The 12,103-nt window shown below is 33.0% G+C and overlaps 1 protein-coding gene across 8 annotated transcripts in view; it reads right to left on the reverse strand.

The window, feature by feature from the left end:
* Window positions 1-12,103, reverse strand: part of CBLB (Cbl proto-oncogene B) — a 200,487-nt gene that overhangs the window by 118,151 nt on the left and 70,233 nt on the right. For all 8 annotated transcript variants that reach the window (XM_039856929.1, XM_039856925.1, XM_039856924.1 and 5 more), the window contains one exon: window positions 148-294. In XM_039856929.1, the coding sequence (XP_039712863.1) occupies window positions 148-294 (147 nt within the window). The remainder of the gene's footprint in view (window positions 1-147; window positions 295-12,103) is intronic.

Consider the following 12,103-nt stretch of genomic DNA (forward strand, 5'->3'; position numbering starts at 1 on the left):
AACTGAAAAATTAGCATCAAAACACTTTTCAAAAACATTCAAGTACATTCTCAAAATACTAAGTAAAATCTATACCATATAAAACAAGAGGCAGGACTAGGTCAGTCTTCAAAGATGAATCCGAACTATAAAATGATTTTTACTTACTTGTCTCCAAAAAACTTTCTCCAGAATTCAGCAGCATCTGCTTTCGTGATACGAAAGTTATCTCCCTGGAACTGCCCATTGGGAAAGATTGCTTTGATTTCTGCCAGCATGTGACTGAAGATAAGGGACAGTTTTGTGAGATTTCGCCTACAGACATGGAGAAAAAATGAAGGAAAAAAACTAAATATGTATAATGCATGTGTTTTAATGGAACCATATATTATGAAAAATGAAATTATGTACAGTGTCAACCTAGGTCTTGGTTGTTGACCATGAACCTCAATATAATAATGCTCCTAAAAAACAACGTTCATAAAAAGTTGTACATTTAAATTCCTAACAGAGTTTTTACTTATTAATCCATATAGTCATTTAATAGAAACATGAACAAGATATATTACATGAGTTTAATGAGAGAGATAGACACCTAAAAATTTAAAATATAAATGCTTAGCACAAAAGATAGAGTGATCATTTTAACATGGGGGAATAAGGAAAGATTGGTCAGAGGAGAAACTAGGAAAGTAAATAGTTGACAGATGAAAGACAAAATGGAGAGAAGGGGAGAGAGGAAAAGAGAAGGAGAGGGTATTACGGAGTGTAGGAACAGCATGTACAAAAGTATAGAAGTATGCAATAAAACTATATAATATCTAGCTTTAGCATGGCTAGAGAAGAGAAGGTGACTAGAGGAAGCGGCATAAGACAGGATGAGAAAGTCTGGCTGGAACATGACATTACAGGAATCTGAAACAATGTACAAAGTTTTTGTCAAATACACTTTCCACTACTACCAAAAAATCACTTTTTGATGATGGGTTCCAGATATGTACAAATTTTAGAAGTTCCTTGAGCAATTCTAATGTACTTCCCTTGTTAAGAGCTCCTGCTATAAGGAATGGGGCACCAAAATGGATTAAACAGACCAAGGCCATGATCATATCTCTGTTTTAGAAATAAAAACTTATGACAGTATTAAAAAAAGAAATGGTTTGGAATGCAGGAAAATTTAGGTATTGCCTCTATTCTAATTTCAATGTTAAATTCTGGGGATTCTGACATAATTTAAGACTTAATTCATACTTCAAAATAACACTACCATCTGCACTCCTTCCCACTATTTCATAAGTTTACAACGTTAATTACGTTAATCAGTCCAAAACTGGCAGTGTTAGGTAGTAAGAAGCAACTGAAACACAAAATACTTAAGAACTTTACAGTTTTAGACTGATCTTGCTTCTTTATATTCCTGTTTATTCAGAAGCATCAGAACTCAACATGCCCATATATAATCTTTCCATTTTGAGCCGTCAGCTGCTTTTGTTTATGTGTTGAGGGGTCTGAGGGGTAGAGTAGGGGTTCCATTCTTTTAATACTAAAAGTAAATATAGAGGAAAATTAAAAGAGAAAGCTATCAAATCTACAATATATATAACACCCTACAATATTTCTATAGGACTTTGACATTAAAAGTGGTGGTTCTTTGCCTCATTTTTACTCATGTACCTGTGTTTCATGACTCTCAAGTTAACAGGCAAAAAAGTGTTAGGTACCAAAGAGACTATATAATATACACCTGTCAATAAAGTCACTCTTCCTAAAATATTTACAAAAAATACATAACTTCCTATATAAGATGAATACAAAATAAATGTGATAAAAAGTGAAAAAAGTAGAAATGAGGAAAAAGCAATAAAGTATAAGGTAATCTAGATATCAATAAATTCAACTCTATTGGAAAACCAAATGCTCCCCAATCTCTACGACCTTAATTATCTATGAAAATATTTATGAAAAACAGAGGTCAGAATTTAGGCCTTATTTTAGTGCCTGAATGGCAACACTAAACAATCTGCAAAATCATTATCATTATGCATAACGGTCCACCATTTGTTTAGATTCGGCCACACTTCCACACAACTCAGACTACTTAAAATGTAAAACTTCTTTAATTAGTTGAATCTTTGATCTTCTCATTTATCTCAACATATCATTTAAATGATGGTAGATATAAGAAATTCAGTCTTAGAAAATGAAAAGTAAACTGCTGAACTATATCAAAGGAAAGGATTGTGACCAACACAAACCATAACTGACTTTTGAAATTTGAGTTTATGGAAAAGTATAAAGTCACTTTAGAAAATCTGCAACAAATTTATTTCTATAATTAGACAAAAGGGTTAATTTTCTACCAAACGTCCAACTGATATATACAGAAGAAAAAAGAAAAATCAAGATGGCTATAATTAGGGTGAACCAACTGTTCCATATTTTCTGAATTGGTTGCTCTCCATCCCCTCATTTCTTTGTTCTTTAATCATATCCAAATGTTGTTCATTTTTATTTGTTAGATCTAAAGTCTGAAGCACAATGCCAATGATTACCCATTTGGGATATTTGACCCACTGGCTGACTATGTAGACACTAAACTTTAAAAGAGAAATAGCAACATTTTCTCTTTCTAATTTACAGTCCAGAAGCTCTAGTAATCACTAGGATCTATAACTAGTCACTGTTTAGTTATAAAATGCTAAATATAGTTCAATTTTCTTGTTTCTGCAAGTGAGTCACATTTTTGCATACTAAGGCCATGAAAAGATAAATTTTGCCTTTAGCCTTTAAAAAAAACTTAAATTCAAGTTGTTAAAAATATATCAATGCAAGAGTTTTATGTTACCTTATTTTTCACATATAGTAGACTATATATACTAATATTTATTTTATACCTAGTTTTTAAATTCATACTTATACCATGCATATGTAAGTGATGATTTTGGAAACCCATTATTTAAAAGAGTGATTTACACTTGCAATCTAAGATATGAAACTAAAAGAAGTGAAAGCTAATTCTACTACCCGATGTCATTTAAATTATCACAGCAAATAGGTTTTGTCTTTTATATGACTTGTGGGTTTCTTGTTTGTTTACTACATTTTGCTATACATTATGTGCTTTCTTTAACTCCCAACCCTACTCTGCACTCTTAGATATTTAAAAAAAAAAAAAAAAAAAAAACCCTCCATTTGAAAGTAAATTCCAAGAACACAGTCATTTCTAAACATTTTGACATAGTGGGAAGAAAGGTAACAGCTGGAATGTTTTTTCCTTTTATGAAATTTTTCCATACTTGACTAATTTTCCCTAAGCACACTTGATTGCCTCTCATTATAAGACCAATAATAATTGCTTAATAAAGATTCGATGTTTACTAATTAAGAATATGTTCCCATCACTAAAACTCTCCTACCCCAAAATAATGAAAAAAAATTGTCTAGAAAGACTCAATAATCTTAAAATATAAATTTAATTAATTTTACAAGGGATTTTTGCAGTTCTCTTTCGCTTTTAGTATGAAATGCTTGATTTTGACTACTAATATATTTCCTATTAACCATCAAAAACGAAGCCCTTTTAAAAAATGTTTTGTGTGAGATTTTGTAAGAACTAATTATGAAATAAAAGTATTTTGATATGCCAAGTAATCAAAAAGTAGCTTCTAGATTTCAACACTGGGTAAAGAAATAAAGATGTTAATATTGGAGGAGCCTTGAAGATGAGGGAAGGAGGGAGGGAGGAGTAAAAACATAAGGAAAAAGAGAAAGCTAGCTACGTTAAAAAATAATAAAAATATGAGCAATTCCAAGAATATCATCTAAGAAGCAAAGTACTCTTTTATCCTGGATTCAATCACCTAACACTGTATTTCTTTAAAATGGTACAAATCAATTTCTCCAAAAGTCGAGTTACATTACTGCACAGAATGTGAGACTGAACTAGACTGAATTAGCATGACTATTGAAAAGATGAAGATTCACTGTTCATGAATAGGTCTTTGTAGCTTAAGGTGGCTACAGACAACATAAGTGGACTAGAGGGACACAAGATTTCATGTAAGATGACATAATTCTAGCCTTAATAAATTTATCACATAGTATGGGACAAAAAAACATGAATAAGTTATTTTGATATAATATGGTGGGAGAAACGCAACAACCTGACATGATGAATTGAATTTCAAAAATAAAAAAATAAGTCGACTTGATTAGTAGCCTCCGCTAATCGTGGGGCACACACAAAGAATGTGATCTAATTGATTGCCTGTAGTGTTTGGATTTTCTCCACTCAAAAAACAGCTGTCATAAATCAAGGAAGGATAAAAAGCTTTAAATGCTGAATTAGTGAAAACCTTTAAATGACACTTTGTATCTGCGAGGTCCAATGTTTGTGAGAATGTACTGCTTTGGGGAGTAGGGGAGATCTTTACTTTTTTATTCAAAAACTATTAATAATTCAATACTCACATTTAAAAGCTAGAACATGTTCTTAATCTCTACAAGGTGAAACAAATTCAACATAAAAAGAAAAGCAGGACATAAAGAATATAAACAGTGGCACTTAAAATGAGACCCCATCCAGTTAAAAAGTAATTTTCTTTCACTGTATTTCTGATGTGGTGCCCTCCAAGATAGGTTTATGAAGTTACTTCACACTTTTAACAAGTTCCCAGGAGATATTCAAAAGATATTCTGCTTAATTTTTCAACTATATTAAAGAGTATGGCCCTGAAGTTTGATAGTACTGGGTTTATATCCTTACTCTGCTAGTAGTCTTGAACAAGTTACTTCGCCTCTCTCTGAATCAGTTTCCTCATCTCTAAAAATTGTAAACAAAAATGCCTGTCTCACTGAGTTGTTGTGAGAATTAAATAAGACCTGTAGGTAAGAGCCTAATATATCTAATTTTAAAAACACTCCTTAAGTTATTACTATTAATTATACCTACCACTTCTGTTTAAAAGTATAAATATTTATCATAGCTGTTTCTTTTATCCATATAATACTACTGTCCATTAAACTGATAGCCATCTTAATAAGATAAAATCATCATCACCTTATTAAGATCATCAATAGCTATGGTGGCCTTTCATAATTCCATAACAAACAATGGATGAGTATTTGATTCATCCATTCAGTCGTTTATTCCACAAATCTTGATTGTCTATTACATGCTAGGGTTGGTCTAGGTACTGATGATATAAGACGGAGATGACACAGTCATCAGTACCTAGTTGGTCTAGGTACTGATGATATAAGACGGAGATGACACAGTCTTAATTAATTTAAAGAGCTTACAGATCTTCAAAGAAAGGTACAGAAAAATGTAGTAAGCATAAAGCTTGAGGTAGAACCAGGAAAGGGTGGGGATCAGGGAGAGACAGAGGAGTTTATGATTCCGGGGTGATACAGTTCTGGCCTGCAATGGGTAGGTAGAGTGAAGGTGAATTAGGCTAGGAATTACATGACTGCAAGATTGGATGGGGCCATTCATGTGGATTTTAAAATCTATGATTACAGCAGCAGTTTGCATGAAGAAAAGGACTACAATAAATTTTCTCTCAATATATTCAATAAAGCTTCCCAAATAACTTTTTTAAATATCAATTATTTTAACTTTGTGGCAATGCCAAAGTAGGATTAATGACAACCCTTTGATGATTTCAACAAACAGTTTTACATGGAAAATTTACCATGAGAACCTACTAAAATATAATATGGATCACTCATACTTTCATCTGGTTTAAAAGCTTAACAATATCGACTTCAATAAAGAAAACTCTTTTGTCTTTAACATTAGAGGTTCTCTGATTAAGCCTAATCTGTAACAAGTATCCTTTTGTAAAATAAATCTTAAAAATGTAGACCAGTCTATTAGTTAAAAGAGAAAAGAAAAAACCTACTCCTACATTCCTTTTTATATTTAAGATAAAAATATAATGAAAGTTCTGTGAACTAAGCGGAAAGTCATCACTAGTATGAGATTCATATAGAAGCAACCAGAAGATAGAACTTTGTTTTCTTTGTTTTATTTTCGTTGTTAGGCTCTTTTTAAAAAGAAAAGAAACAGAAGTTCAAACTATATTCTTATGACCTGGGGTAATTTTATTTAAAAAAAAAAAAAGGTCTCATCAACAAACAAAACAAACTTGACTTTGAAACATTATTTTAAAATCTGGATTAACTTTTTTCCTTTGCAATTTCCAGTAGGCCACTGGATATATATATATATATATATATATATATATATATATATATATATATAGTGATAGGAATCTGAATTAGTCAGTTAGTATTTACTCCTAATGGGAAATTCTTAATGTTGTTATAAGTCCCACTCCATTTATTTCTTTTATCATATTTTATACTTCAAGAATGGTTTCTCTTAGGTTTATACTCAATAGAGTACAGTTGAAAATTCTTCTAAAATAATATTTTCAAGGATTTCCACCTTCCAGGGAACCAAGCTATCTTTCACCAATTTTCATACCACTTCTGTGCTTCCCTGGAGCTATCTAAGTGATCTGCTTTTCTTGATCCACACCCTGAGGCAAACCATATCTTCCCTCCTCTCTGATCCAAAGTTCTATGCCTCAGTCTGTTTAATTTTAACCTGCACTCGTTTTATGTCAAAGTACTCCCATGGTACCTTTTCCATACTTCTTCCCAGAGGTGCTCTCTCAAGCTCTTAAATGCCTCACCACTTCTGCCATTTCACGTTACCTGCCACGGCACAAAGGCTTCTTTGAAGAGCATCATGGTTTTATTTTATAAACATATCGCATTTCACTTCTATTAAAGCATAAGCCTTTGTTAGAGAAGAACAAGTCTTATTTTACCTATAATAGCTTCTTACACATAATAGCTATCCAACAAATGTTAAATTCAAGGACCATGGAAATATTTAAAGAACTATAAAGGATTTCTTAATTCCAAATTACTGCTAACAAACATATAGGCACAGTATATAAAAAACAGCTCACAGAAACTACATACACGGTAAGGCATTAACTTTCTCAACCTTGATGATAAAGGATTTTAACAAAACTAGTCTGAATAGAGAATTAAAAAGCCAAAGTTGACTCTAAATTAGAAAAAAATCTTCATCCTGTGAGTTCTGAGATCTTTCTTTTCCTATCTTTTTTTTCTTTGTGAATGGCAAAATATAATATGAGCATGCTAAAGGAAATTAATGCTGTATTCCCCATGAGTAGTTTCCAGAAACTCAAATAAACTGACCACATTTGTCATATTTCCCGAGGAAGCGTAACAGTTTCCCATCACGCTATCTGTTCCCTGACAATTACTTCCTCCTTGCGGATCTGGAAATTTTTCTTATTAATACCTTTGTCCTATTTCAACCCTGCCCTTTTGGAGCAGAGCAAGTGAAAGACAAATGAACCACAGAAGGAAGAAAGAGATAGCTCATTTCTCTGGTGCTCATGTTGGGTGTTACTGACAGAAGAAAACTCTTTCCCTGGGGTTAAAATTATCTTTATTCATATAGTTGGTTGAACATAAAAATAAAAACAAATACAATTTTGCCAAGAAATTCTCATTTATTGTTAGTATAATCTGACATGGATACCATATCATAATATTTTATGTGTGTGTGCATGTGTGTGCCCCACACACATCTTGAAATAAAAGTGTGAAGTGAGAAAAGCAGAATAAATAGTATGCCAGTATAGTATCAGTTACATTAAAAAGCTAAATATCATATTATAAATAGAAAAAAATACAAGTTTTACACAAGAAGACAAACAATAACCTCTAAATAGCTTATAAAAAGTTTTTCCTCTTTTCATTTTCCTGTTTTCACCAGGAAACAAAAATGTCATTGAAAAGCTATTACATTGATTTTCTCAGGCAAACTTACAATGTGTCTGAAGGACAGTGAATAGATTTCCAGACACCACCGCCCATCATCCTCTGACAGGCCCCAATGATACCCAGGCAGGCTGCTTTAACTTTCAAGTCGAGAAGGCATCTCTGGTGCAGTCACCCCAAACCATTTACTTAACCATTAATTCCCAATCTTCTAAAAAATATTAGCCCTTCCCTCATCATGGTACATTCACCAATAGCACATTTCCAAATCCTTCCCTAAAAGAATGACTCAATTATAATTTCACATTTTCAGAAAATAAAGCAGGGAATACAAAGGTCAAACAGTCCAAGAACTGCTCAAATAAAATGAAGAGTCTAACTGGCGACTTTATCTCCTGCCTTTATAATAGTTTCCTAAAAAATGCAACTCAAGTTGTATTATTTTTACAGGAAAGTCCCTAATGGTTATAGAGATAAATTAGCACATCACATATATTTTTTTGTCATATGACACCATAGAAGAAATTTATAGTAACATTATGAACAGACGGTTCAATTACCCACATTTTCTCTTCAGCTTACCAGATATATATGTATATATGACAGTGGTTCAAGAGAAAGGAGTAATTTAGATGCCTACAGTCCCACAGAAAAATGCTGGGTTTTTGTTTTGTTTTTCTTTTGGGGATGTTTGTTTTCCAAAGCAGTAAGACTATATTCAGACTTTTTTTCTTTCAAAATATATATATATATATATAAAGGTAAAGCCTTCATAGAAAATTTATATATATATAAAGGTAAAGCCTTCATAGAAAAACATGGCTGTAATAATTTATCAGTTGCTAGCAGAAAATTTTCCTGGACCACTATAAAATTCTTAAACTTTCTAAATATAGCACAACAACAAATATTTGTTAAAAATAGGTCTAAGATTTTCTTAAACTAGCAGAAGCTAAACTGGATATAACTTATTCTGTAGCTGAGTGGTGGTTATAAGACCTTCTGGATAAGTGGTTTCTACATTTCCAACAATAAGCCTCATTAAAGAAATACTGGGGTATAGTGGAGGAAAACAGGGCCCTGGTATCATAGGGTTCTAGACGCAACTCTACCTGTCCCATTACTCCATGATGTGAAAAAGAACTGAAAGATTCTCTTATCTGAAGTTTTTCCTCTATAAAACAAAGTGATTGTGTACCAAGTTCTGAGGTCCCATAACATTCTATGGGGCTATCTTCACTTCTGTTCCAGCCAGTAGGAGGCAATTAGATAGCTCTGGCACTAAAAGCCCACATGCTTTAGGCAAAAATTCATTTCACAATCTGCAACTAACACGTATGTATAGCATGCTATACAATATTTTCAACTTATAGACATTCCTCAATATGCTTCAGTCTGAGACTGTAGAAATCCTTCAGTATACAAAAATCTAACACAGAAAATTGAAATTATACTAAATATAAAAACTCATTAGTATGTCTGGAAGCATTAATTGTTATTTTGTTGTTTACCATAATAGGCATCTCTGACATTTTTTTTTTCCAACAAAGAAAAATCCTTGAATAACAAAACCACAAAACAAAACCACAGAGTAGCAGAAATTTTAAGAAATAATAAAAGGCAATTTAAAAGCTCTACGTTTTATGTTAATGAATAGTAAACACCAGAATATTGAAACCCTATGAAAATACAGACTACCAGAATAGAATATCCTCGTTGGGAACTTACGGTTTAAAAATCAGTTTCATTTATTTGTTCTTGGTAAGGAAATGTGCTAACATATGTAGTAGGCATAGGATAATATCAGATCTAAGAACTTTAACTTTCATCTCAACCAAGTTTTAGAAATATTCAAATTTAGGAAGACGTGTTTACCACATGATGGCTGGTCAACAATATGAATCAAATCTCTTTACTATTTCAGTCTGATCGCAAATGGAGTAATCCACACATCAATAAAACTACTCTCAGATATTGGCTTTGGAGTAAAAAGACAAATTTATCTACTCTGCCTACGTACGCCTTGAAGGCAATATATTATTACTATAATGAAAAGTCCCAGCTCTAGCATTAAACTTAACTAATCTGGGGCTTAAATCACTTAGTAAATGGGTAACATTGGGTATTAAATTAACCTCTCTAAACCTTAGTTTCCTCCTCTCTAAAGTATGAATTATAACTTATTTCAGAGGATTTATGCAGGTTTACAAATGCCAAAAATGTTTTGCCACTCTTCCCATCATGGAGTGGGAAGAGTGGCAAAACATTTTTGGCATTTGTAAACCTGCATAAATTTCCTCTTCCCTTGCACTGGGCTAGGGGGTGCCTTGCTTTGATCAACAGAATGTGGCAGAAATGATGCTGTGTAAATTCTGAGGCCAGACCTTATGAGATCTGCAGTTTCTGCCTTTACATCTTGGAAAACACCCTTGGAATTTAGCTGCCATGCTATGAGGAAGCCCAAGTAGTCATGCAAGAAAGGCCCTAGTGATTTCCCAAGTGTAAGAGAGAAACAGATGCTAGGCATATGAGCAAGGCCACTGGACAGTCCATCTGAACCAGAACCCCAGCCAACACCATATGAAGTAAAAGCTGCTCTCAACCAAGAGAAGTTTTCACAAGAAATCTGGACTATATTAATTGTAAAGCAGCCTAACTACAATGAATTCTCAAAACATATTTATTTATATAGCCACACAATGAACTGAGCTGTGAAAATACCATTAGGCTAAACCCACTGATTTATACTGACAACAAACTTAATTTCTACAAGTCTTAAGTGCTCAAAGGGAGAGAATCCCCTTAATAGTGTATGTATGCGAAAAATGAGCAAAATCCTGGAATGTTTATAGACTTTATGGCAGTCTTTAATTGAGCTGCCATTTAAATCACATGTCTTCTGGAGACAGTTTAACATAACTAGATTTGACATGTGTCTAGATAAGAAATCATCCTGGATTTTGTCTTGTCTAGTTCTATTCACTAGGGTCTCTGTTTAAAAGTCAAACACTATCAATAATCTCTTACTTATCAACACTGAAATATACACTGATTTTTTTTTAGTTCCCAGCTGTACCTAAACCATCACTCTAACAACCTTGAGAAGACATTTTAAACTACTGCTGAAGAGATCATTGTCCCTGTCTACCCATGTAAATGTTTTTAAGTGAAATGGTTATGCAATAAATGTATTGCTATATCCATACTTGTAGGATTTAAGTTATATACTAAGCACAAGAATCAATCATTATTCCTCTCCTGGAGATACCTATCATTTAAAACTTAATAGAATAAGAAAATCCAAATATTTAATTCAAAAAAGCCATTTTTAATATTCAGTTAAACATTAAAATAATGGGAGGATTGTATAATAACTTAATAGAAACTTTTTCCTACTGAATTATTTCCTGTTTAATCAAATATTTCTTAATGAATTAAATATTTTTAAAATAATCCACGAAGATCAGGCTGTAAAGCAGCACCAGATAATCTTTTCATTTTCCAACATACTTTCATGATGCAGTTTGCTGGTTCTCTAAAAGTCTAGCTTACTTGCACTAATATCAGTTTTCCTTGTTTTTCAGAATGACTTTATATGCATAAATTGTGATCTTACCTACATGGAATTCCAGTTACTTTAAATAAAGTTTATTCACTCAACGAATATTTTTTGAGGCTCGGCTATGATCTACCACCACACTGGACAATGGGGATAATAGATGAAAACCACAAAGCCCTGCTTTCTGGGAGTTTATAATCTAAGTGGGTAATTACATGTAAAAACATAATTCCAACACGGTGTAATTGTGTAACTGAGGTACATTCAACCATTCGATGTGCTTGTGCTTTAGGAACATGAGCTAAAGAGAGAAAGTGCTCAACTTTGGGCCTCCTAAAAAAGGCTGAGACAGGCAGCGGAAAGGCAGAAGACCATGCCAGATCAAAAGCAGCAGGCCTGTTAGATGAAGACATATGAGTATAGATCAGTTGGGCAACATAACAGACTTCAGAGTCAGATTTGTATTCAGGGAAGAGGCTTATAGGGTACCAAGACCACATTGCAGATATTAAACCACCTCCCTATGTAGCAGGCCTGCCCATTTTACCGGCACAGGCCTACCACCTACCCGGGCTGCTCAAGGATACAGAGGTCTACATAGCCAAACATGATTATACCAGGGAGGACTGCACCTAAGGAGAGTTTGAAAAAGAAAACCACTTTCGATAAAATGTATCACAAGGTATAATTTAATAACTAGGAATTCTTAGATCTTGATCCAAATTAAAAAGC

This window comes from Pteropus medius, unplaced genomic scaffold (assembly GCF_902729225.1).
Source record: "Pteropus medius unplaced genomic scaffold, Ma_sr-lr_union100, whole genome shotgun sequence".
NCBI classification, from domain to species: Eukaryota; Metazoa; Chordata; class Mammalia; order Chiroptera; family Pteropodidae; genus Pteropus; species Pteropus medius.